This window comes from Cervus canadensis, chromosome 26, assembly GCF_019320065.1.
Source record: "Cervus canadensis isolate Bull #8, Minnesota chromosome 26, ASM1932006v1, whole genome shotgun sequence".
Taxonomy (NCBI): domain Eukaryota; kingdom Metazoa; phylum Chordata; class Mammalia; order Artiodactyla; family Cervidae; genus Cervus; species Cervus canadensis.
This window is the reverse complement of record NC_057411.1, coordinates 20,527,149-20,554,890: the sequence shown is the minus strand read 5'-3', so window position 1 is coordinate 20,554,890 and position 27,742 is coordinate 20,527,149. Positions and strand designations below refer to the sequence as shown.

At 37.6% G+C, this 27,742-nt stretch overlaps 1 protein-coding gene across 3 annotated transcripts in view; it reads left to right on the top strand.

Annotated features, from left to right (window-relative positions):
• Window positions 1-27,742, top strand: part of CENPC (centromere protein C) — a 69,881-nt gene that overhangs the window by 24,937 nt on the left and 17,202 nt on the right. For all 3 annotated transcript variants that reach the window (XR_006265657.1, XM_043447958.1, XM_043447956.1), the window contains exons 9-10: window positions 20,255-20,446; window positions 24,017-24,281. Coding sequence is in view for 2 of the 3 variants with exons in the window: in XM_043447958.1 (XP_043303893.1) it covers window positions 20,255-20,446; window positions 24,017-24,281 (457 nt within the window). In the remaining variant the exon portion in view is untranslated. The remainder of the gene's footprint in view (window positions 1-20,254; window positions 20,447-24,016; window positions 24,282-27,742) is intronic.

Below are 27,742 nucleotides of genomic sequence, written 5' to 3'. Positions count from 1 at the left end.
TTGGATAAGAAATCAGCTAGTTGGTCTAGTTCTTGCAGATAAAAATTAATACTCCTCTGTTCAATTATTTATTCATTTATCTAAAAATTATTGAATGTCAGACTGTATTAGGCTCTGAATTTACAAAGATTGCTAATAAATAATTTTCATCATTAAAAAAGATCCATCTGTTAATGTCTGTAGACCAACAGATAAATATACATACATCCACAGGATGATATTGGAAGCACAGAGAATAATCAACTAACTAATAACTCAAAAAACTGTCTATTTTGGGACAGTATATCATTTATTTTTCAAACTGGGACACATGAAAATGGGAGAGGATGTCATGACTGTGAGCATAAACTCCGATTGCCCAGGGAAACCTGAAATACAACCGCTCTCTTACACCATCTCTCTGCATGGTGATTGAGGTTTATAATGGTGACAGTATCATGAAGAAAAGATCAACTTGTGCTTTTGTATCACTTTTTAAAATTGAAGTATAGTTGACTTAAAATGTTGTGTTAGTTTTAGGTGTATGGCAAACTGAATCAGTTACACACACACACACACATTTTTCTTCAAGTTCTTTTCTCTTACAGGTTATTACAAAATACTCAATATAGTTCCCTGTGCAGTATAGAAGGTCTTTTTGATTGTCTGTTTCATTTATAGTAGTGTGTATATGTTAATCCCAAACTCCTAATTTACCTCCATCCCCTATTTGTATCTTTTTTATTTTTTCTGTAGGTTCCACAATAAGGGATATCATATGATATTTGTTTTTCTCTGTCTGGCTTATATCACTAAGTATGCTAATCTATAAATCCATCCATGTTGCTGCAAATGGCATAATTTCATTCTTTTTTATGGCTGAGTAATATTCCATTGTGAGTATGTGTGTTTGTGTGTGTATGTATGTAATTACCACACCTTCTTTATCCATTCATCTGTGGATGGACATTTAGTTTACTTTCACGTCTTGGCTATAGTTAGTAGTGCTGCAGTGAACGTTGAGTTGCATGTATCTTTTTGAATTACGGTTTTCTCCAGATCCATGCCTAGGAGTGGGTTTGCAGATCATATGGTAATGCTATTGTTAGTTTCTTTTTTTTTTTTTAATTTTTTAATTGAAGGAAAGTTACTTGACAGAATTTTGTGCTTTTTTGTCATACGTCAGCAAGAACCAGCCATAGGTACACCCATGTCCCCTCCCTGCCGAACCGCCCTCCTGTCTCCCTGCACATCCCGCCTTTCACATCCCAGCTCGTCACAGAGCCCCTGTTTGGGTTCCCTGAGCCATACAGCAGATTCCCACTAGCTGTCTATTTTACAGATGATATTTTGAATTTCCATGTTACTCTCCATACATCTCCCCTTCTCCCTCCTCCCGTCCCCCCATGTCCATAGGTCTGTTCTCTGTGTCTGTTTCTCCATTGCTGCCCTGAAAATAAATTCATCAGTGCCATCTTTTTAGATTTCAAATATGTGTGTCAGTATACAATATGTATATTTCTCTTTCTGATTTAACTGCACTCTGTATAATAGGCTCTAGGTTCATCTACCTCATTAGAACTGACTCAGATGTGTTCCTTTTTATGGCTGAGTGGTATTCCATTGTATATGTACCGCAACTTTTATCCATTCATCTGTCAATGGACATCTAGGTTGCTTCCATGTTCTAGCTACTGTAAATAGTGCTGCAGTGAACATTGGGTTACATGTGTCTTTTTCAGTTTTGGTTTCCCCAGGTTGGATGCCTAGGAGTGGGATTGCTGGGTCATGTGGTAGTTTTATTCCTAGCTTTTTAAGGAATCTTCATACCGTATTCCATAGTGGCTGTATCAGTTTACATTCCCACCAGCAATGCAAGAGTGTTCCCTTTTCTCCACAGTCTATCCAGCATTTATTATTTGTAGACTTTTTGATGATGGCCATTCTGACTGGTCTGAGGTGGTATCTCGTAGTTTTGATTTGCATGTCTCTAATAATGAGTGATGTTGAGCATCTTTTCATGTGCTTGTTAGCCATCTGTATGTTGTCTTTGGAGAAATGTCTCTTTAACTCCCTTTTGCACTTTTTGATTGGGTTGTTTGTTTTTCTGGTATTGAATTGTATGAGCTGCTTGTATAATTTGGAAATTAATTCTTTGTGAGTTTTTCCCTTTGCTATTATTTTCTCTCATTCTGAGGGTTGTCTTTTCACCTTGCTTATAGTTTCCTTTGCTCTGCAAAAGCTTTCAAGTTTAATTAGGTCCTACTTGTTATTTTTGTTTTAATTTCCATTACTCTAGGAGGTGGGGCTTCCCCTGTGGCTGGTAAAGAGTCCACTTGCAATGTGGGAGACCTGGGTTTGATCCCTGGGTTGGGAAGCTCCCCTGGAGAAGGGAAAGCTACCCACTCCAGTGTTCTGGCCTGGAGAATTCCATGGACTGGATAGGCCACGGGGTCGCAGAGTGGGGCACACTGAGCCACCTGCACTGCGCTGCACTGGGCGGTGGGTCACAGAAGACCTTGCTTTGATTTTGATAGGTAAATCGAGTGTTTTACCTATGTTTTCCTCTAAGAGTTTTACAGTTTCTGGTCTTACATTTAGGTCTTTAAGCCATTTTGAGTTTATCTTTGTGTGTGGCATCAAGTAGTTTTCTACTTTTTCATTCATTTGCACATAGCTGTCCAGTTTTCCTCGCACCACTTGTTCGAGAAGCTCTCTTTGCCCCGTAGTACACTCTTGTCTCCTTTGTCAGAAAGAAGGTACCCATGGCTGTGCGGGTTGGTCTCTGGTCTCTCTGTCTTTCTCCGTTGGTCTGTATTTCTGTTTCTGTGCCTGTACCCCACTGTCTTGGTGACTGTCGCTTTGTCATATAATCTGAAGGCAGGAAGCTTGCTTCCTCCAGCTCCGTTCTTCTTTCTCAAGCCTGCTTTGGCTATTCAGGGTCTTTTGTGTTTCCATGTGAATTGTGAAATTTTTTGTTCTAGTTCTGTGAAAAATGCCATTGGTAATTTGACGGGGGTCGCGTTGCATCTGTAGATTTCATTTAGTAGTATAGTCATTTTCACAATATTGATTCTTCCTACGCAGGAGCATGGAATATCTCTTCATCTGTTACTATGTCTTTGATTTCTTCATCAGTGTCACAATTTTCTGCATACAGGTATTGTCTCCTTACATAGGTTTATTCCTAAATATTTTATTCTTTTTGTTGTAATGGTAAAAGGGATTGATTCCTTAATTTCTCTTTCTGATTTTTCATTGTTAGTGTATAGGAATGGAAGTAATTTCTGTGTTTTGACCTTGTATCCCATGACTTTGCTGAATTCACTGATTAGCTCTAGCAATTTTCTGATTTTAAGCAGTTTCTTTTGGGTTTTCTATGTATAGTATCATGTCATCTCTAAACAGTGAGAGTTTTACTTCTTTTCCAGTCTGTACTCCTTTTATTTCTTTTTCTTCTCTGATTGCCATAGCTATGACTTAGAAAATGATGTTGAATAATAGTGGTGGGAGTGGACCCCCTTGTTTTGTTCCTGATCTTAGAGGGAATGCTTTTACTTTTTCACCATTGAGAATAATGTTTGCTATGGGCTTTTCTTATATGGCCTTTTTGTTTAGGTAGGGTCCTTCTATGCCCATTTTTTGAAGCGTTTTTATCATAAATGGATGCTGAATTTTGTTGAAGCCTTTTTCTGCATCTATTGAGATGATCATATGGTTTTTATCTTTCAGTTTGTTAATATGGTGTATCATGATTGATTTGTATATACTGGAGAATCCTTGCATCCCTGGAATAAACCCAACTTGATCATAGTATATGAGCTTTTTAATGTGTTGTTGAATTCTGTTTGCTTGAATTTTGTTGAGGATTTTTGCATCTATGTTCATCAGTGATATTGGCCTGTAATTTTCTTTTTTCATGTTGTCTTTGCCTGGTTTTGTTATCAGGGTGATTGTGATCTTGTTGAATGAATTTGGAAATGTTCCTTCCTCTGCAATTTTTTTTTTAAGAGTTTCAGAAAAATAAGCATTAACTCTTCTCTAAATGTTTGATAGAATTCCCCTGTGAAGCCATCTGGTTTTTGGGAGATTTTTGATCACTGTTTCAATTTCAATGTTTGTAACTGTGTTGTTTATAATTTCTGTTTATTCCTGGTTCAGTCCTGGGAGATTGACCTTCCCTGATTGACAGATTTCCAGAGAATCTGTCCACTTCCTCTAGGTTGTCCATTTTATTAGCATATAGTTACTCATAATATTCTCTTATGATTCTTTGTGTTTCTGTGTTATCTGTTGTAACCACTCCTTTTTCATTTCTAATTTTGTTGATTTGATTTTTTTCCCTTTTTGGCTTGATGAGTTTAGCTAGTGGTTTGTCAGTTTTGTTTATCTTCTCAAAGAACCAGCTCTTAGTTTTATTGATCTTTGCTGTTGTTTCCTTTATTTCTTTTTCATTTATTTCTGCTCAGATTTTTACGATCCCTTTCCTTCTGTTGACTTTGGTTGTTTTTTGTTTTTCTCTTTCCAGCTGCTTTAGAAGTAGAGTTAGGTTGTCTATTCAGTGCTTTTGTTGTTTCTTGAGGTGTGATTGTATCGCTATAAACTTCCCTCTTAGAACTGCTTTTGCTGAATCCCATAGGTTTTGGGTTGTCATGTTTTCATTGTCATTTGTTTCTAGTAATCTTTTGATTCCCTTTCTTATTTTCAGTTACCTCATTATTTATTAATGTCTTATTTAATCTCCATGAGTTTGTGTTTTTTGCAGTTTTTTTCCTGTAGTTGATATCTAGTCTGATACCTTTGTGGTCAGAGAAGATACTTGATAGAATTTCAGTTTTCTTAAATTTACTGAGGCTTGATTTGTGACCCAATATGTGATCTGTCCTGGAGAATGTTCCATGTGCACTTGAAAAGTGTATTCTTCTGCATTTGGATGGAAAGTCCTGAAGATATCAATGAGGTCCATTTGGTCTAATGTTTCATGTAAGGTTTGTTTTTCTTTCTTGATTCTCTGTTTTGATGATCTGTCTGTTGGTGTAAGTGGGTTTTTTAAGTCGCCTACTATCGTGTTACTGTCGATTTCCCCTCTTATGCCTGTTAGTATTTGCCTTATGTATTGAGGTGCTCCTATGTTGGGTGCATAAATGTTTACAATTGTTATATCTTCTTAGATTAATCACTTGATCATTATGTAGTGTCCTTCTTTGTCTGTGGTAATATTCTTTAGTTTAAAGTCTTATTTTGTCTGAAATAAGGATTGCCACTCTGGCTTTCTTTTGGTTTCCATTCTCACAGAATATATTTCTCCACCCTTTTACTTTCAGTCTGTTTGTTTCTCTAGGTCTGAAACGGTCTCCTGTAGGCAGCATATATATATGGATCTTTTTTTTAATGTCCATTCAGTCAGTCTGTATCTTTTGGGTGGTACATTTAATCCATTTACATTTAAGGTAATTAGTGATACATGTGTTCCTATTGGCATTTTCTTGATTGTTTTGGGTTTGTTTTGTAGACCTTTCCATTCTCTTGTGTTTACTGACTATGCAAGTCCCTTTAGTATTTGTTGCAAGGCTGGTTTGATGATGCTGAATTCTCTTAACTTCTGCTTGTCTGTGAAGCTTTTGATTTCTCTATCAATTTTGAATGAGATCTTTGTGGGTTATAGTAATCTTGGTTGTAGATTTTTCTCTTTTAGTACTTTAAATATATACTACCATTATGTTCTGGCCTGTAGAGTTTCTGTTGAAAGATCCGCTGTTAAGTGTATGAGTTTTCGGTTGTATGTTACTTGTTACTTTTCCCTTGCTGCTTTTAATATTCTTTCTTTGTACTTAATTTCAGCTTGATTAACATATGTCTTGTTGTGTTTCTCCTGTAAGGGACTCTCTGCACTTCTTGGACTGATTGACTACTTCCTTTCCCATGTTGGGAAAGTTTTCAGCTCTCAATTCAGTCACTCAGTTGTGTCTGACTCTTTTCGACCTGGGGCTGCAGCATGCCAGGCCTCCCTGTCCATCACCAACTCCTGGAGCCTGCTCAAACTCATGTCCATCGAGTCGGTGATGCCATCCAACCATTTCATCCTCTGTTGTCCCCTTCTCCTCCTGCCTTCAAACTTTCCTGGCATCAGGATCTTTTCCAGTGAGTCAGTTCTTCACATCAGGTGGCAAAAGTAATGGAGCTTCAACATCAGTCCTTCCAATGAACCCCAGGACTGATTTCCTTTAGGATGGATTGGTTGGATCTCCTTGCAGTCCAAGGGACTCTCAAGAGTCTTCTCCAACACCACAGTTCAAAAGCATCAGTTCTTTGGGCTCAGCTTTCTTTATGTTATCACATCCATACATGACTACTGGAAAAACCATAGCTTTGACTAGACGGACCTTTGTCAGCAAAGTAATGTCTCTGCTTTTTAATATGCTGTCTAGGTTGGTCATAGCTTTTCTTCCAAGGAGCAAGTGTCTTTTAATTTCATGGATGCAGTCACCACCTACAGAGATTTTGTAGCCCAAGAAAAGAAAGTCTGTCACTGTTTCCATTGTTTTCCCATCTATTTGCCATGAAGTGATGAGACTGTGAAGTGATGGGACCAGATGCCATGATCTTCATTTTTTTGAATGTTGAGTTTTAAGTCAGCTTTTTCACTCTGTTCTTCCACTTTCATCAAGAGGCTCCTAAGTTCCTCTTTGCTTTCTGTTTAAATAAGCTAAGCAGGGTGACAGTATACAGCTTTGACATACTCCTTTCCTAATTTGGAACCAGTCCATTGGTCCATCTCCGATTTTACTTCTTAACTGCATACTATACTGTTATGCAGTTATACTACTACTTATATAACTTTAGTATAACTTAAGTTATACTACTTAACTGTTACTTAACCTGCATACTATAATTTCTTCAAAAATTTTCTCGGTGCTTTCTTTTTTTCCTTCTTCTTCTGTGACCCCTATAACTCAAAGATTGGTACGTTTAATATTGTCCTGAAGGTCTGATGATATCCTCAGTTCTTTTCATGCCTTTCCCTTTATCCTGCACTTCAGCAGTTATTTGCACCATTCTATCCTCCAGCTCACTTATCTGTCCCTCTGCCTCAGTTATTCTGTTGTTGGTTCCTTCTAGAGGAAGGTATTTTTAATTTCAGTAATTTTGTTATTCATCTGTTTGCTTATTCTTTATTTCTTCTATGTCCTGGATGACTGTATTAACTGTGTTAAATGTTTCTTGTATTTTCTCCATTCTGTTTTCAAGTCTTCAGAGCATCTTTGCTATCATTATTTTGAATTCTGTTTCAAGGAGACTGTTATTTCTTCTTTATTTGGTGTTGTGCGTTTTGACCTTGCTCTTTCATTTGTGCTGTATTCTCTGTATTTTTGTCAATTTTTTTTTTTCTGACTTGCTTCATTGAGGTCTCCTCTTCCCAGGCTTTAGGGTTGTATTACTTCTTGCTTTTGGTTTTTGCCCTTGGAGGGAAATGTTGGTTGGGGTTTTGTGTTGATTTCTTGTTAGGGGTGACCTGTGCCTGTGTTCTGGTTGGAGATCAAGCGAATCAAGCAGGTAATTACAGAGATAATGGGACATATACACATACTTCCACACATACAGTTATAACCAAAGTGTTCTAAAGAAAAGAGTACAGGAGATTGACTTGGTGAACAAGGAGAGTCAATAGTGATAACCAATTAAAAGCAGAGCTAGGTCATGCTCAATCTGGAAAACTGCATAGCAGAGGGCCAACTGGGGAATATAACAGAGAGCTCAGCAATTTAACCTACTTGGTGAAAAAAGAAAGAGTGAAGGAATACAGGGAGAAGGAAAAAAGATAAAAAAAGAGGAGAAGGGAGGCAAAAGAGAAAAGGAGGGGGTGGAAAGAAGTTTAAAAAAAGAGCAACAGAAAAAATAGAAAAGCAAAGATGAATAGACATGTGGAGAAGATTTATATGTATATTCAGAAATAGATATAGCCGGTAAAGAACTATAGGAAAAGCAGTTGAGTATATAAAAAACAAAATGAAAAACTCATTAAAAAAGAGGGTGAAAAAGAGAGGAAAAAAAAATCTTAAAATGATTTTTTTTTAACAAGAAAAGTAAAGAGGAAAGCTCCATAGTACCACAGAAGGCGAATGTGAAGGTGGAAATATGTAGGGGGAATAAACTGTGAATTATAAGAGAAAAAAAGGTTCTCAAGGTTGTAGTTCTCTTTGGTTGTGGCGTCTACCCCTGTGGATGGGATTGGGTTAGTGTCCTGTGACGTTTTCGTGGTTGGGGGAGCTTGTGCCTGTGTTCTGGTTGCTGGAGCTGGATCTCGTCTCTCAAGGGCAGTGCAGTGTAGATTAGTAGGTTTGGAGAGTGTGGCTTCAGTATGCCTTTGGGCAGTCTTTCTGGCTTTGGCAGTGTTGTGTGTGTGTTAGTTGCTCAGTCATGCCTGACTCTTTGTGACTCTGTGGACTGCAGCCCATCAGGCTCCTCTGTTTATGGGATTTTCCAGGCAAGAATACTGGAGTGGGTTGCCATTTCCTTCTCCAGGAGAGTTCCCTGACCCAGGGATAGAACCCAGGTCTCCTGCACTGCAGGCAGATTCTTTACTGACTGAGCTATGAGGGAAGTGTTTGACGTGTCTGTTTCTGCAGCCACTTAAAGTGGCTCTCTCAGGATATCTTCACTGCCACCAGCCCCCTGCTTATTTCTGGGATCATTCCCCGTCCTGCCCTGCACTACTGGCCAAAGCTTGCAAGGTAGGGGCTTATGTGGATCTTTTCTTGTGCCCTCTGTGTCACAGAGACTTGTGTGGGCTTCCCTCAGCCCTCTGAGCTCAACCTCTGTGTCACGGGTCTTGTGTGCACTTGTCTCGGTTCCCAAGGCCTTTGCTCTGTGTTGCAGGGCTTGTGTGCACCTGTTTTGGCTCCCCTGGCTTGCCGTTTGCTTCACGGGACTTGTGTGCCCTTATCTTGGCTCCCTGGTCCGCCCTCTGCATTGAGGGGTTTGGGTGCACTTCTCTCTGCTTCCGGGGCCCTCCGTGCTGCATTGCAGGGCTCGTGTGGACTTGTTCTGGCTCCCCCTGCCCGCTCTCTGCATTGCAGGGTTTGGGTGCACTTGTTTCGGCTCACCGCCTGCCCTCTTTGTAGCAGGGCTTATCCTATTATTAGTTTTTTAAGGAACTACCATATTATACTCCATAGTGGGTGCACCAGTTTACATTCCCAGCAACAGTGTAGAAGGGTTCTTTTTCCTCTACTTCCTCTCCATCATTCATTATTTGTAGACCTTTGATGATGGCCCTTCTGACCGGTATGAGGTGATCCTTCCTTGTAGTTTTGATTTGAATTTCTCAAATTATTAGCAGTATTGAACATCTTTTCATGTGCTTATTGGCCATCTGTGTATCTTCTTGGAGAAATGTCTATTTAGATCTTATGCTCATTTTTCATTTGGGTGTTTTTGTTTTTTTCTTATATTGAGCTGTATGAGCTATTTGTGTATTTTGGAAATGAATCTCTTATTTATTGGTGACTTCATTTGCAGGTATTTTCTTCCCTTCTGTGAGTTCTTTTCATTTTGTATATGTCTTCCCTTTTACTGTGCAAAATCATTTAAGTTTAACTAGGTCACGTTTGTTTATTTTGTTTTTATTTTCATTACCCTAGGAGGTGAATCGAAAAAGATACTTGTAATTTTTGTGAAAGAGTGTCCTGCCTGTATTTTCCTCTAGCAGTTTTATAGTATCTGGTCTTACATTTAGATCTGTAATCTGTTTTAAGTTTATTTTTGTGTGTAGTGTTAGAGAATGTTCTAATTTCATTCTTTTACATGTGGCTGTCCAGTTTTCCCAGCACCAGTTATTCAAGAGAGTGTCTTTTTTTTGTTTTTACTGTATATTCTTGTCTCCTTTGTCATACATTAATTCACCGTAGGTGCATGGGTTTATTTCTAGACTTTCTATCCTGATCCTTTGATCTGTATGCCTGTTTTTGTTTCAATACCGTACTGTTTTGATTGCTGTAGCTTTGTAGTATAGTCTGAAGTCGGGGCAACTGATTCCTCCAGCTCTGTTTTTCTTTTTCAGGATTGTTTTGCCAATTCACAGTCTTCTGTGTTTCCATGCAAATTTAAAGTGTTTTTGTTCTAGTTCTGCAAAAAATGCCATTGGTGATTTAATAGGGATTGTATTGCATCTGCAGATTGCTTGGGTAGGATAGTCATTGTGAGAAATCTGATTTTTCCATTTCAAGAGCATGATATATCTTTCCATCTGTTTGTGTCATCTTTGATTTCTTTCGTTAGCATCTTATAGTTTTGGAGTACAGGTCTTCTGCCTCCTTAAGTGGTTTAAGTATTTTACATTTGATGCAGTGGTGAATGGGATTGTCCTTAATTTCTCTTTCTAATCTTTTGTTGTTAGTGTATAGAAATGCAACAGATTTGTATGTTAATTTTGTATCCTGCAAATTTTGTTTTTCACTGAAGACTTCTCATAATTTTCTAGTAGCATCTTTAGGATTTTCTATCTGTATTTGGTTGGTGCAAACATAATTGCAGTTTTGAACTGTGAATTTTAAATCATTACAACAAGGCTCAAACACATCTTTATTAATCAAAATAGGGATCATTACAGTCAATACTTTTTTGCCAGTGAGTAATAAGTTTTATTCCTGTAGCTAAAAAATCCATGCTTTGGCAAGAGGCTTTGTTGCCTGGATGAATATAGGATGTGTTTCAGGCCTAACATTTGGTTGGAAGAGCTTGATTTTCATTGAGCATTTCTTTGGTGATTTTTCCAGTTATCCCTGATAATTCTATGTATCGTTGTTTTTGGAGGGGGGGGTGGGGGGAAATGAGATGTGTCCAGTTTTTAAACTAAACCTAACATTTACTTTTGGGGACTTGCCTGCATCTCTGGGATTTGAATGAGGGTTGTGTCCTGTTTTACTCTGTTTTAAGTTTGCATTTAACATGTTTCTCTTCTCTGCTCCCCTTGCCCACTGGGGACTCCTGTTTGGCTCCTTAAAATTTGCTGCTTAGAGAAAGTTCAGCGGTAGTTGATCATGCTGCAAGTTCTTTCTGGACCTTTGCAAAGGGAATGATCAGTGAGGGCCACCGCTCTCTTGGGATCTGTAAGACTGGGTGTTTTGGTACCTGCTGTCCGTAGCCCTCCACTTTTATCAGAATACTTTACCAGTGCGCTAATCTCTTTGGAGATAAGGATGTTAGCATGTTACCAAATGTTAATTTTATTTTGCAGAAAATATAGTACCATGTCTGAGTTAATTATTAATATTTAAAACATTTTATTCGTTAACTCCCTCATTTACTTTGCTCACAGCTGACTCAGTTCCTTTAATTGGCAGAATTCTACAAATTTGTGTCACCCACTGCTGAGATTGTTTAGCCCCTGATGTATTTGTATAGATTTGTTTCTGGTGGTAGCTTGTCCTGAAATGTGTGTAGCAAGCAGGTATTTTAGGATAAAACTGTTGTGTAGTGCATGCTGTATGTGGAATTCAGAGGAAAACTCAGATTCAGTGAATAACAATGCCAAAAAATGCAAGTAACTAGCCATTGTTCAAATAACAGTGGTGCTATTTCTCTTTCGTGGCCTTTTAGACTTTCATTGTCCTAAAATTCCATTTTATTGGGAACCCATTCTCCACCTGGTCTTTCTTGACAGGGAGTTTTTCTACTTTAAACAGTTTCTAAATAAAATTCTGTATTTCAAGAAAGAAAAAAAAAAGTCACTGCTTCAGGATTTGATAAACTCTTGAAAAGCATTTTCTGCCTCTTGCTGGTTGTGGAAGGTTTTTCCCTGGAAAAAGTTGTTGAGATGCTTGAAGAAGTGATAGTTGGTTGGCAAGAGGTCAGCTGAATATGGCAGATGAGGCAAAACTTTGTAGCCTAATTCATTCAACTTTTGAATTGTTAGTTGTGTAATGTGAGGTCAGGCACTGTTGTAGAGAAGCACTGGACCCTTCCTGTTGACTAATGCTAGCAGCAGGCATTGCAGTTTTCTGTATATCTCATCGATTTGTTGAGTATACTTCTCAGATATATCGATTTTGTCAGGCTTCAGAAAGCTGTAGTGGATCAGACAGGCAGCAGACTACCAAACATGGACCATGATCTTTTTTTTGGTACACGTTTCACTTTGGGAAGTGCTTTGGAGCTTCTTGGTCCAGTCACTGAGCTGTTTGTTGCCGGTTGTTGTAGAAAATCTACTTTTCGTCACATGTCACAATCTGATTGAGAAGGTTCATTATTGTGTAGAATAAGAGAAGATAATGCTTTAAAGCATGATTTTTTTTTTCTTTTCAGTCAGCTTGGGAGGCACCCATTTATTGACCTTTTGCACCTTTTCAATTTGCTTCAAATGTCAAGTGATCGTAGAGGGGTCAACGTTGAGTTCTTTGGCAACTTCTCGTGTAGTTGTATGAGAATCAGCTTCGATGATTGGTCATTGTCAACTTCTGACGTCTGGCCACTGTGTTCCTCATCTTCAAGACTCTCATCTCCTTTGCCAAATTTCTTGAGCCACCATCTCACTGTATGTTCATTAGCAGTTCCTGGGCCAAATATGTTGTGGATGTTGCAAGTAGTCTCTGCTGCTTTGCAACCCATTTGGAACTTGAATAAGAAAATTGCTTGAATTTGCTTTTTGTCTAACATCATTTCCATAGTCTATTTATATAATATAATCAGCAACTAATAAAAAAAAAAAAAAAAAAGCATAGAAGTGTGCATTAAAATGATATATAACATAAATATGTTTAAGACTATATTCTAATATCAAATAGCAAATTTCAACAATGCAAAAACCGCAGTTACTTTTGCACCAACCTAATAGTATCTTGTCATCTGCAGACAGTGACAGTTTTATTTCTTCCTTTCCAATTTGGACTTCTTTTGTTTCTTTTCCTTCCCTGATTGCTGTGGCTAAGACTTCCAAAGCTGTGTTGAACAAAAGTGGTGAGAGTTGGTCTTAGAGGAAATGTTTTCAGCTTTTCACCATTCCTGGTCTTAGAGAATGTTTTCAGCTTTTCACCGTTGAGTATGATGTTACCTGTGGCTTTGTCATATATGTCATATATGGCCTTTATTATGCTGAGGTATGTTCCCTTTGTGCCCACTTCTTTGAAGAATTTTGATTGTAAATGGATGAAGTGTATCACTTTTTCTGTACTAGAGAGAAAATATATTACAGAAAGAACTTTCTCCAGAATAGTTAATGGACTAGAAAACACTTACCAGATTTATTTGCACTTTGTATGTATGAAATACAGCTTAATCCTTGACAGTCCTATCCAATAAGAGATAACACTCAAAAGAAGTTAAATATTAGTCTTAAGATCTATTTCAACCTAGAGCCCATATTTTTTGTTACATCAAAAAGTTTTGAAAAGGTAAAAATTTTTAATGCTTAAGTGGAATTGTTTTTGTGCCTGGATTTTCTAACTCTGTTGTTAATATAGAGGAAAGAGAGAGTATATTAAAAGCTCAATATTTGTCCTAATCTTTTTTTTTTTTTAATCCTCTGTAATATAGTTATCACTGGTGGCTCAGTGGTAAAGACTCGGCCTGGCAGTGCAGGAGACAAGGGTTCCATCCCTGGGCCAGGAAGATCCCCTGGAGGAGGGCATGACAAACCACTCCAGTATTCTTACCTGGGAAATCCCATGGACAGAGAAGCCTGGCGGGCTACAGTCCATGGGGTTGCAAAGAGTTGGACACGACTAAGCTCATGCATACACTCAGTTATTTTAGCTTTCTTTTTGTATTGTCTATAACATAGACTTTATATCACCTGAAATAATAGTTGTCAGACTTCAGTTTTGCCTATGTATGCCTTTGCATATTTGACAAGTGCTGCTTACAATAGAAGGAAAAATGACCTATTTAATGGATCTCTTATAAGTGTTAGACATGTACCATATTCTTTTTATTTGAATAATTCTTTATTTTTTTGTTTCCTTCAGTTTCTAATCAGCATTTGGTCATTTTAAGAAAACACTGTATGGAGAATTTGACTAAAGTGAAGGTGATAGTTAACATTATAAGAAAGCATATTTCTTAAAACTAGTAGAATATAAATTCACAAAATTTGAAAGGTGTGTATTTATAATTTCTTAGTAAAAAACATTGCATCAAGAAAGTGTACTTGGACGATACTCTCCTAAATTATAAATGTTAAACCTGTATTGAGTACCTGCTATATTTTGTACACTGGTTTTAGTGTATATAAAACTTGTATTTATCTAGATTGGTTAACTAATATAACATTCTGCCTTAATTTTCTTTTGCTCTCAGAACAACTTACTACATACTTAGTGGTTTAAAACAACAAACATTATCTTCCCATTCTGTGAGTCAGGAGTCTGAAATGGATTTTACTGGGTCAAAATCCAGGTGTTTACAAGGTTTTTGTTCCTTTTTGGTTGTTCTAGAAGAAGATCTGTTGCCTTGCTTTTTCTACCTTCCTGAAATCGCCTGTATTCCTTAAATTATGGCTGTCCTCTTACAGTCTCAAAACCAGCAATGCCAGCCTTCTCATTGTAATTGGATTCAGCCAGTTATCCTGGGATAATCCAGGGTAATCTCCTTATTTTAGGGTTTATTGCCTTAATCATGTCTCTAAACTTTCTTGCCATGTAATGTAACATTTTCACAGATTTTGTGATTAGGGCAGGTGAATTAGGAAGTCATTATTCTACCAACCATATCATTTTCAAAGACTAAAAATATGGAGATAATTCTAATTCTGAAAATAATTTTCCATTGATTCACAAGGCACTTGACATAATTGTAATGCCTAAACTGATGACTTGGATTGAGCAAATTAACTTTTCTACTTTTGTTGTCCCATAGGCTTCTCAGACTCAACATATTGGAAACTAAATTCCTCCCAACTTCTTCCTCTGCTAGTTTTCAGTATCTTCATAAGCAGAGATATAATAAGAAAGAAATCTGATTCATCTTTAACTACAGTTTTCTTTACCTGGCAAACTGTATAAAGTCAATAAGTCTTTTGACTTCTTCCTTAGTAGCTTTCAAATCTATTATTTCCCTCCATTGCTACAGCTACCCCCTTTGGCCAAGTTACATTAACCTCTTTCTTAGATTATTTTAGCATTCTATGTACGTACCCTTGCTTTTCTTTCCTCTCCAGATTTATCTCCTGGACTGGTTTATAATGAATTTTTTCCAGTTCCATGAACAGACCACTTTCTCAGCTGTGGGTCTTTTTGTATGCTCTTCCTTTTACTTAGAAAATAAAATTTAAAAAGAAAAGAAAAGAAAATATACTCTGGGTTCCCTACCAAGCTGTGTAATAAGTTTAAATATTACTTTCCTTGAGTATTATCACTTACCCTGTATGTTCCTACATCTGCTCCAAAGCACTCTTCATTTTCAAACATAATAAGAAAATACTGAATTTGTCTTGTACTATAGAGTCTGGACTGAAAGCTCCAGGAGAATAGGAACTATATCTTTCCTGTTCCTAAAACCACTTTGCTGTAGCATTTCTGTGGCTCACTGGAATATATTATCAGCAGTGACAGAAATATCGCTCTATTTTGGATGAATACTCTTGCTATGTTTATCTGAACATGCCCCATCTTCAGAATCCTGTTCCTGTACATGTAAATATGCAAAATTTTCTACAGTAGTCACTTTTTTTCTCTAGCTATTGCCCTGCTTATGACTTGTGTCCCGACAGTTCTAAGTTACCTCTTTTCATATTACCAGATGTTTCATATATCAGCTTAATGTTCTGTATACATTCCTTTTTATGTCATTCACTCTCTAATCTTTCTTGATCTGGAGCTGAATTCCAAAATGGTGTTCTTAATTGGTTTCTTTTTTACTTTGTATGATTTTTTTTTTTATATCATGTCTGAATAAATCTTTGATGGTAGCATTTTCCTCTTCATATTCTTTTGCTTTAAATCATTGTTCACATTGGTGTTTTTTCTTTTTTTGAATCAATTCAATGAATATGGACAATAATCTATGTCATCATGAGCACCTCTCATTTATTGAAGCAGTTCCTGAGGATATTTTTGAGAAGCATAAGGGAAAAACAAGAAGGAAAGACATAAATAAAAGGAGTTAGAGAAGAGAGATGTGGATGGAAATCTTGAGGGCTGGAAAATGATGCTCATCAGTGAAAATTCTTGCTGTTGTGCAAATAATTTTTCAAATAGTGACAACTATGTTGAAAGTTCTCATTCTTGCTTTGGTGTTTTGTTAATTGACCCTTTATTATTTTCTATATCTACTCCCTAAAATATGTTATTTATTTACAGGTTTTTACTTTGTGGTAGCTTGTAGTGTTTCCTATTCTTGTCATCTTGAAAGTATTGGTTGATACTCTTACTAAGCACAATATTGGTACAGTAGATTCTTTCTAATTTTTTTTAATAAAAATTTTTGTGCCTGATCCAGTATAATTATGGAACAGTGTAAATACAGAAGTGGCAAGGACCAAACATAAGGAGAAGAGATTAAGAAGAGGTGGCAAGAATACACAGAAGAACTATACAAAAAAGGTCTTAATGACCTGGAAAACCATGATGGTGCAGTCACTCACCCAGAGCCAGACATCTTGGTGTGTGGAGTCAAGTGAAGTCAAGTGGGCCTTAAGAAGCATTTATTATGAACAAAGCTAGTGGAGGTATTGGAATTCCAGCTGAGCTATTTTAGTTGCTAAAAGATGATGATAAAGTGTTGCACTCAGTATGCCATCAAATTTGGAAAATCAGCAATGGCCACAGGACTGGAAGAGATCAGATTTCATTCCAATCTCAAAGAAAGGCAATGCCAAAGAATATTCAAACTGCCATAGAATTGTGCTCATTTCACATGCTAGCAAGGTAATGCTCAAAATCCTTCAAGCTAGGCTTCAACAGTATGTGAACTGAGACCTTCCTGTTGTACAAGCTGGATTTAGTAAAGGCAGAAGAACCAGAGATAAGTTGCCAACATCCAGGTCCATATAATGAAAGCTATAGTTTTTCCAGTAGTCATGTATGGGCGTGAGAGATGAACAATAAAAAAGGCTGAGCACTGAAGAATTGATGCCTTTGAACTGTGGTGCTGGAGAAGACTCTTGAGAGTCTCGTGGACTGCCAGGAGATCAAATGAGTCAGTCCTAAAGGCAATAACCCTGAATATTCATTGGAAGGACTGATGTGGAAGCTGATGCTCCAGTACTTTGGCCCCCTATGAGAAGAGTCAACTCACTGAAAAAGACTGATGCTGTGAAAGACCCTGACACTGGCAAAGATTGAGGGCAGGAGGAGAGGTGGGTGGCAGAGGATGAGATAGTTGAATGGCATCACTGACTCAATGGACGTGAGTTTGAGCAAATTCCAGGAGATTACAAAGGACAGGGAAGCCTGGCGTGCTGCAGCCCGTGAGGTCCCAAAGAGGTGGGCATGACTTAGCAACTGAACAACAATGGTATAATTAAGGCAAACAGTCTTCTTTTACTCCTTTATAAGCGTGGATCAGTTCTCTTTATCAGTATCAATCAGTTCTCTTCATTCCGAATTTAAAGTATTGCCAAAACCTATAACTTTCTGAAAATAGAATCACAGAGTGATGTTGCTATAAGGTTTCATGACAGAATTTCACTCATTTTATCCTCTATCCCTCTACTTCCTAATAAAGCATCTAGAATAGAGTTTTTCATATTTGCATGTGCATTTGAATTCACTGAGGGTCTTGTTAAAATATTGATTAATAAATGATTTAGTGGGTCTGGGGTGGGACTCAAGATTCTGTTGTTCTAAACAGTCTATCCCAGGTGATGCTAGTGTAGTTGATGTGAGCCACATTTTAAGTATCAAAATTTAGGTAGTATCTAAAATTGCTCATGCTTGGTAGCAGTTTTATCAGTATCATTGCCTAGTGAAATATAGGCTTTCACCTGAACTTGTTATTTTGGTGTCTGTTTGAGAGCTTGTATACCAAACAGTGTTATATGCTGTAGGTAATAAAGATGACTTAAAGTGCTGGTAGGAAGGCTTGTACCCCACTCAGTTCTTTGGCCTTGCATCGTGTGGAGGCTGCTACTGGCGGGCTCAGCCAGGTCCTGGGGTGTCTGGGGGTGGTGCCTGCGGTCTGGGAGCTAGTGTTGGCCTGCTGGTGGGCAGGGCTGTGGTCTGGAGTTGATGTTGCCTGCTTGTGGGCAGGACCTGTTCCTTAACACCGGTGGCTGTGAGGTCCAGAGTGTTTTGGAGCTGGTGTAAATTCACCAGCAGAATGGTGGGCAGAGCTGGATCCTGGGATTTCTGGCTACAAGGCCCTGGGATTCCTGGAGCTGGTGTCAGACTGATAGTGGGTAGGACTGATCCTGATGGTTGGCCGTGGGGTTCCAGGGGTCCAGAGGCTAGTCCTGGCCCATTGATAAGTAGGGCTGGGTCCCAACTAGGTTGGCTTCTTGGCCTGGGTTGTCCCAGGACTGATGCTGACCTCCTGTGGGTGGAGGGGGTTCTGGCATTAGTAAGCTAGATGCTGCTGTTTTAGTAATAGTCGCTGTGTCGTATCTGACTATTTTGTGAGCCTGTGGACTACAGCCCTGCAGGCTCCTCTGCCCATGGGATTTCCCAGGCAAGAATACTGGAGTTGCCAATACTGGTTGCCATTTCCTTCTCCAGGGGATCTGTCTGTCCCAGGGATCGAACCCACGTCTCCTGCATTGGCAAGCGGTTTCTTTACCACTGACCACTGGGAAGCTCTAGTAATCTAGATAGAAGATTCCAAAATTGTGGTTGCCGACAGCAGTGTCCTTGTGGTAGAACAATGACTGCAACCAGCATCTGGGTCCCCAGTGAGCTCCACTTACTACATGCCTCTCTGGGAGGCTCTCCGAGATCAGCAAGTGGTTTTGACCCAGGCTCCTTCCAAACTGCTACTTCTGCCTTGGGCCTTGGAGTGTTTGAGATTTTGCCATTTTAATTACAATGCCTTTTCCTATTAAGAGTGGCATCTGTATTTACTATAGCCCTCAGATTCTCCTGAAAGTAAGCCTCACTAGCCTTCAAAGTCAAACTTTAGGGGGCTTTTCTTCCTGGTGCAGGAATCCTACGCAGGGGAGCCCAGCGTGGGTCTCACACCATGTGGCTTCCTGAGGAGAGCCATGCAGTCGTAATTATTCTTCTGTGTAGGTTTCCCACCGTGGGTCTTGGTTGTCTCTTGTCTCTTCCTTTCCTGCCTGTCTTGTGGCTCTTCATGTCTTTAGTTGTAGAAGGTCTTTTCTGCTAGCCTTCAAATTGTTCTCATCAATATTTGCTCTGTAAATAGTAGTTGTAGTTTTAGTATGCCTGTGGGAGGAGGTTAGCTCAGGATATTCCTATTCTGCCATCTGGCCACTTCCCCTGATCTTATATACTTTTATGCAGTTTATTTACTATATGAGTTTCCTATTTGATAATGATTTTAATTTCTTTGGATCTCATAGAAATATTTGTGTCAGAAACTTAAAAATGCAGGTTTCTTGATTGACTTGGTGGTCAAGAAAATTTTTCATTATATAACATCTAATGTTTTAATTCTCTTTCTGAAAAAAGAATTTTCCATTGTTAAACTCATGTTGGTGGTTGTACACGTTTTGTTATAGATGCAATATTTGTATTCAAATAGCCTGTATTTCTGATTTCCCCTTCTTCCTGGTTGTCAGTCTCAAGAACAAAACTACAATTCATCTGTCCCTTTTGTTAGATCTTTTCTTCTCTACCTGCTTTTGTAGTAAAATGAAACTGCTATTGACACCTTTAACTTTTTGTTACTTTCCATATTCATTCTTGTTTTAAATTCTTTTTCCTCTTTAAATTCTATTCAAAGAAACATTCTTTTTTCCTTCAGGTAGAAAATATATCTTTATTGAAAACTTCCTTTAAGTATTCTCTTCCATAAATTAGATTGACTAAAGTCATGAATTATTTTAAAACAGAAAAGCAGTGGTTAACCTTTTCTTACATGGGACTTTCTTAAGTAGTGGAAGGAGTCATATATTTCATTTTTCCTTTACATACTATACTTTTCTTTTTGACTCAGGAGTATATGTTGCTTATCAAGCAATGTGCAAAGTTTGCATTTAGCTGAGAGGAAGTTGTAGATTTTGAGAATGTGTGACTTTAAAAAAATAGAAGAAAAAAGAAGTCCATAGGATAAATTTAAGAAGTTTCTATAATTGAGAGGTATTTTTTGTTTGTTTGTTTGTTTGGCTGTGGTTTTCTGAATATTCTTTGGTTCAGTAGATTTTTATTTTTATTCTTTATTTTAGGAACCAAGAAAGGTAACACCAATATTCCTCACAAAAAGAATCAGAAGAAAGATAAGGAATGCAAAAAGAAGCATTTTTCAAGTGGATCCAAGAAGAACAAAATTGAACCTGAAGAATTAACTTCAACTGTCACAAGAAGTCGAAGAATTTCTAGACGCCCATCTAATTGGTGGGTGGTAAAATCAGAGCAGAGTAAGTATTTTTATTTAAATCATATTCATTCTATCAGAGGCTCTGTGTTTGATTTACATTCCTGTTCGCTTGAGAAAAATCTCATGAGGAAAAAATTAAATTGGATCATCAATAGAAATATTAAATCAATTGATTATAGATATTCATGAAGCTTTATCATATACAGTATTCTAGGTATAGGGACACAGCTGTGGAAAAATAAAACCAAAAATGAAACATTGCTGCTGTTATATGACTTATATTCTACAGAAGGAAGACCAGCAGTATAGATACATGGATGAGGTGAGGAACTATTTTAAATACTGCTCATGGCATGAATTAGATGAGAGCTAAGAATTGACAGTGTGATTTTGGGGGTTGTTATCACCTTGATAAAATTGATTTTTGTAGAATGATGAGACCAAATGTCTCTGTTTGAGGTGGATTCAAGGGAGTTTGGAAGTGAGACCAAAGAGACAGTAAAATAAAGGGGTATGGCAGATGGGTCAAGAGATGGTCTCTCTCTCTTTTTTAATATGCAAGATATTATATCAGCTCATCTGCTTTTTAAAACGACTGTGTGAAAAGGTACAGGATCACAGCCCTTGTGTAGGCAAGGAATGGGTGTGGGCTACCCCAGAATAAAAGGGTTAGCTCTAGATTGAAGCAAAGACATTATCATGTGAAAAGGTAAAGGCAGAATATGTGGCAACACTTAGAAGTAGGTTGGTGGGGTTGATGGTGGGAGGATAAATGTTGAAGGTAAACTTTGAGTAGATTACTTTGTTTAGTTTCTTACTCTTTAAAATGTGACTACCATTACTTCTAACCTCATTAAATTATAAGTATTAAATGGCATATATTTAGTATTAAAATGTTAAATACTACTGTTACTACTTTGGAGAACTTATCTTTTTGCCCCACGTTGCTGGAAACTGTACTATGGTAAATGAACGTGTAATTATATGGACTAATAAAAATCTTACAAATGCTTGAGCTCCATAATTTACCAAAAAAGACTTGAAACATGTATTAGTCCTGAGACATGTTGGGATCAAGTAGGTAGTCACAAAAGTGGAGGAATGCTTACAGATCACCTGGTCCAAAGTCCTTCATCTGATGGAAGAACAAACTAAGTCTGAAGCATAGAAAAGCAGCATAAGTTCCCCTTAAGGTCAGAGACCTTTGTGCTAGAATTTGAAACAACAGAACCCATATTTCTTTACTCTTGATCTGCCTGTAGTGTTCGTAAGAAATATTTATTGTGTGCCCATGGTGAGGCAGGAATGGTGTTAGGCTGGGCCAGGACTCAGTGAGGCAAATGAGCAACCTAGAATGGGAAATTTAAGAAGACACTTGCCCTTAGGGCTGTGTGACTGACTTGGAGTAAAGTGAAGTGAAAGTCGCTCAATTGTGTCGGACTCTTTGCGACCCCATGGACTATACAGTCCATGAAATTCTCCAGGCCAGAATACAGGAGTGGGTAGCCTTTCCCTTCTCCAGGGGATCTTCCCAACCCAGGGAATGAACCCAGGTATCCCACGTTGCAGGCAGATTCTTTACCAACTGAGCTATCAGGGAAGCCCAACTTGGAGTAAACACCTTCTTAAATTTTATACCCTAGTTAGAATTTTTATTTTTTTCTTTATGAGAACTTTTAAGATGTACTCTCTGATAATTATTTTGCAGTATATACTATATAAGATTATTGTGTTTTGCACCTTAAACCTGCATAGTCAGTTATGATATATGTCAGTTATATATTGATATATAACTGATATCTGTCAGTTGTATATCAATTAAACTGGGAAAAATTATTTACCACCCTAGGCTATTCTTGCTTTACCACAGTCCTGCCCCTGCTGTTAGACATTAGGAATATAAAGTTAGGTCTTGGTCTAAATGATTGTCAGTCTGCTGGAAGAGAGTGGTAAGTAAACAATGAGCTGTATGTTGTTGTTCAGTCACTCATTCGTGTCTGACTCTTTGTGACCCCGTGGACTGCAGCATATCAGGCTTCCCTGTCCTTCCCTGTCTCCCAGAGTTTGCTCAAACTTGTCTCTGTTGAGTTGATGATGCCATCCAACCATTTCATACTCTGCCTCCTTCTCCTCCTGCCCTCTTTCGCAGCAATGGGGTCTTTTCCAATGAGTTGGCTCTTCGCATGTATCAAGATGTATGATAAACATTATCAAAGGACTGAGAAGAGCTGCTTAATTTAGCCTTGGGCTTCCTGAAGATGGGATGATTAGGAGCAAGCTCAGGGATTGGCTGTGGGGAGGAAAGAGGACGGAATGCTTGAAGCAGAAGTATCGTGTCGAGATTTGGTGCTGAGAGTTCAACCTTTTAAAATTGTTTTGTCAAAATTATCTGGGGGAGTTGTTAAAACACAAATTACAGTATCTTACTCTAAAAATTTTGATTTAGTAGGTCTGACCTAAGGCCTGAGAATTTGCATTTCAAACAGATTCCCAGGTAATGCTGATTTTTTGGTCTAGGGACTACTGTTTAAGATCAGTGCTTTGGAAAAAGACAAATAGTTCAGTACTGCTGCCTTTTTTTGATTTGTCTATTTGGAGAAGAGTGTTGAGTTATGCTTAATGAAAAAGCACTTAGATGTAGTAATAAATTAGACTTAAACATATTTGAACTTAATCCTTAAGCTATGGGTAATCACTAAAAAATTTTAACCAGATTGTAGTGATTCATTTTGTGTTTTCTAAGGATGATTCTTAAAATGGTGTAAAGGATGGATCGAAGAATGCAAGGGTAGAGAAAGGATATCAGTTTAGAGGCTGTTTTAATGATCCAGATAAGAAATGATAAAGGTGCCTGCTAATGACAGGTAGCAGAGCTTAAAAGAAGAGGATTTGAGAAGCATTACAAGAAAGTAGAGTGACAGGATTTAGGATTCCTTGTGGTTGGGGGCAGGAGTCTCAGATGACTCATATATATGAGATAGTGACACTTTTCATTAAGATAGGAAATAAAAAACTAGAGTGGCAGATTTGGGGGAGAGTGGTAGGTCAATGTTATAGATATCAGCATGTAGATAATTATATCAGAATATAGATAGTAATTAAAGTTATGTATAGATAGATCCTTCAAAGAAAGTACACAGAGACTGAGAAGATGAAACTGGGACCTTGGGGATATACCAGGATGTTAAGAAGAATAGTGGGCAGAGCCAGAGAGGATGGTTTTGAAAACTTGTGATCAATTTAAAAGATTTTGTCCATGTATCTGTAAATTGCAAGCAGATCAAGCCAGTCAATTCTAAAGGAAATCAACCACGAATACTCATTGATGCTAAAGTTGAAGTTCTAGTACTTTGGCCACCTGATGAGCCAACTCATTGGAAAAGACCCTGACCTTGGGAAAGAGTCAGACACGACTTAGTGACTAACAACAACAACAATCTGTAAAGTGAAGAGCTGAATAGTTTATGAATTTAACTTGAAAACAGATGTAGATTACTATGAAATTGGGGTGCATGCATATGTTTACATGAAAAATATAAATATTATTGATATTTTAGTGAGCCAGATAATCAAACGTATACTCACTTTATGTTATCATTTAATCCTGTAGGTCCTTTTTCTAGCAATTCTTCAGTAAGAAATGAACTGTCAGTGTATTATAACAGTAGACAAAAACCACCTGCTGAAAAAACAAACCAATCATCTAAGAATATTGGAAAAAAAGCTGTTCCATTTAAAAAGCAGAAGAGAGCTAATGAAGGCAGCTCAGGAGCACAGAAGGTTTTACGTGCTAAAGATTCTGGTGGTTCCCAGAATGAGTCATTGGGAAGCAATGAAGCAGACCTGGCTAAGAAGAAAAATCCTAATCCTTCTGGGTAATGTCTCTTTTTTTGGTTTGTTTTTTTGGGTAATGTCTCTTATATGTACAAGTAATTATTTTTGTTTGACACTTAATAAATGTCTCTGTTATTTAATCATTTATAGAAAGCAATATTAGCATAAAGGAGTCTACAGTCTGACAGACCTGGTAGTAAATCCATGGTGTGCCATTAGCTGGGTGGACCCCCAGGCTAAATAGTACTCTAAATTTGTTTACTCTTATTAAAATGGGGAATAATATATAGCACATAAGGTATGGTGATAAATTTAATAAGGTAGGTGTTATTGTCACCCAACAATCCCTTTTTTAAAATTGTGATAAAAAATAACAAAATTTATCATCTTAATTAAATTTTTAAAAACATTTATTTATTTGGCTGCATTGTGTCTTAGCTGTGGCACAGGAGATGTTTTGTCACGTCTCCTTTGCGTCAAAGTTGTGATGCACAGACTTTCTAGGTGTGGTGCGTGGGCTCAGAGCTATGGTGCTTGTGCTTAGTTACTCTGCAAGATGTGGGATATTAGTGCTGCAACCAGGGATTGAACCCACATCCCCTGCAGTGCAAGTTGGATTCTTAACTGCTGGACCACCAGGGAAGTCCCCATCTTGTTTTTCAGTGTATCGTTTGAGTTGCTTTCTTTTTTATTTTGTTTAATTAATTAATTAATTCTTGGCTGTGGTGGGTCTTTAGTTCTGTGTGTGGGCTTTTTCTAGTTGCGGCAAGCAGGGACAACTACTCTCCAGTTGCCGTGCACAGATGTCTCATTGTGGTGGCTTCTCTTGTTGCAGAGCACCTCGTCCAGGGTGAGCAGGCTTCAGCAGTTGTGGCTCTTGGGTTCTGCAACGCAGGCTCAGTAGTTCTGCTGCACGGTCTTAGTTGTCCTGCATCATGTGGAGTTTTCTCAAATCAGGGATTGAACCTGTCCCCTGCTTTGGCAGACTGATTCTTAATCACTGGACCACTAGGGAAGTCCAAGTTGCTTTTTTTGAAGTGAGATTAATATAATTTTAGTAATTGGAAATGCATTAATTCTTTTCCTATAAGATGATAATAGTTAACATATTTTAGTGCTTATTGTTATCAAGTGTTCACTAGATGCTTTCAATGAATTCTCATCAGTCCTGACAACCTAGTAAATACTGCTCTTAGGCATTTTTGCTTTTTGATATAGCATTTGCTTATTCATTCATTCAAAAAATACTTAATGCATATTATGTATGAGAAATTGCAGGTGCTGGGGATGTAGTGAATACATGATAGAATACTCTAAAATACATTACTGTATGGTGTTATGGTGCATACTGTCTATAAGTAGTTCACTGAGTTGTACGTCTGCCCCCAATGATTTGCAGTGCTCCCTCTGTCTTATGTCAGACTTCCATATTTGTAGTAGCTTATTCTTTATATCAGGGCTTCCCTGGTGGCTCAGAGGTTAAAGCGTCTGCCTGCAATGCAGGAGACCTGGGTTCGATCCCTGGGTCGGGAAGATCCCCTGGAGAAGGAAATGGCAACCCACTCCAGTATTCTTGCCTGGAGAATCCCATGGATGGAGGAGCCTGGTGGGCTACATTAGTCCATGGGGTCGCAAAGAGTTGGACATGACTGACCGACTTCACTTTCACTTTCTTTTCTATTCTTTATATTATTTGGTTTTTGTTAAGAATCTTGAGAAGTTGAGAGGATAGGTATTAGCTCTTTTTACATGTAAGGAAGGCACACTTAAGATAAATAAATGTATCTAGGTCTTTTATTAGCCCAGTTGTTTTTACTTGAATGTGTTAATAATAATAAAGTTTTAATAATAATAAATCACTGTTTTATTAAACAAAGCAGATAAGCCTTAGCTATGGGTTGAGAGAAATAATGAGGTATAAAAATAAAGTTTTTATGTTGAGTTTCTGAATTTGATCTAGTATCCCTATCTTACACATAACAGGACTATTTAGAAACATCCAGAGTTGATAGTTATTACAGTATCTGCTTAGGAAACCTGTTGGGTATCTGGATTCATAGAAAGGAAGATCTTTGAGACATTTGTATAGTCTACTTACTACGTGTAGATGACCAAACACGTAATTGTCTTGATATTTTACATGTCATAAAGTGGGATATCCTGTGGACAGAGGAGCCTGGTGGGCTACAATGCCTGGGGTCACAAAAGAGTCAGACATGACTTAGCAACTAAACAACAATAAGCATATGTCTCAGCAATTTCACTTGTACACAGATGTTTTTATCAGCATTATTCATAATAGTCAAAAGGTAGTTTCCCAGATGTTCAGCAGTGGATGAATGGATAATCAAAATATAACAGAATGTGCTTCAAAGAACACCATCAAGAAAGCAAGAATACTGGAGTGAGTTGTCATTTACTTCTCCAGGGGATCTTCCCAACCCAGGGATTGAACTCACGTCTTCTGCCTTGCAGGCATATTCTTTACTACTGAGCCACTAGAGAAGCCTGAGTCACATGATGACTTTACATTAATCCTTTGAGGAACTGCAGGATCATTTTCCAAAGCATCTGCACTATTTTATGTTCCTATCAGCAGTTGACTTCAGTGACTCCACATCCTTGTCAACATTTGTTGGCTTTTTGATTCTAGCCATCCTAATTGGTATGAAGTTGTATCTCATTGTGATTTTTATTTTCATTCTGTGAAGACTAAGATCCTTTGCAGATTTTTAATTGGATTGTCTTTTTTTTAAATTGAATTGTCTTGAGAGGTCTTTATTCCAGATATAAGTCTCTTTTCAAATAAGTGATATTTGATAATCTCTCATTCTTTGGGTTGTCTCATTTTCTTGATGGTGTTCTTTGAAGGATGAAAGTTGTTTTCTTCTTTTTAATTTTTATTTTTTAATTTATGGAAGTATGCTAGCACATTTACAGAAAACTTAGAAAGTATAGAACAAGGTTACATGTAGTTCCACTATATATTACAATTTTTTTAAGTAGATAAATTAAGATTTTTAGTTGGCATTTCAATAAAAACTCAAAAATTAATAGAATGAGTATACAGAGAAGTAGAAGGATATAGTAGACCTGAAAACCACTGTGAACCAATTCAACATAATTAAGATTTATACAATTTTGACACAACAGCAGGATACAAATTCTATTCAAGTTCCTATAGGCTGTAAACTAGGAGACACAGGAACATATCCAGGAATGTAAAACAAAGTGCAAAAATTTCATGATCTAAAGTTATTGAAATCTTACAGTCTGTTCTTTTATTCCTGTGGAATTATGTTAGAAATCAATATCAAAAGATACTTGATAATAACCCACATATCTTCAAGTATGATGTCACAAGTACAGTGTAACATTTACCAAGAGAGATCTTCAACTTAGCCCTTGAAAGCCTCAATAAAGTTAGACTGAAAAAACACAGAGGGTGATTGCAGAGGAGAAAGCATTTGAATGGGAAATTAGTATAAAAATGAGAAATTAA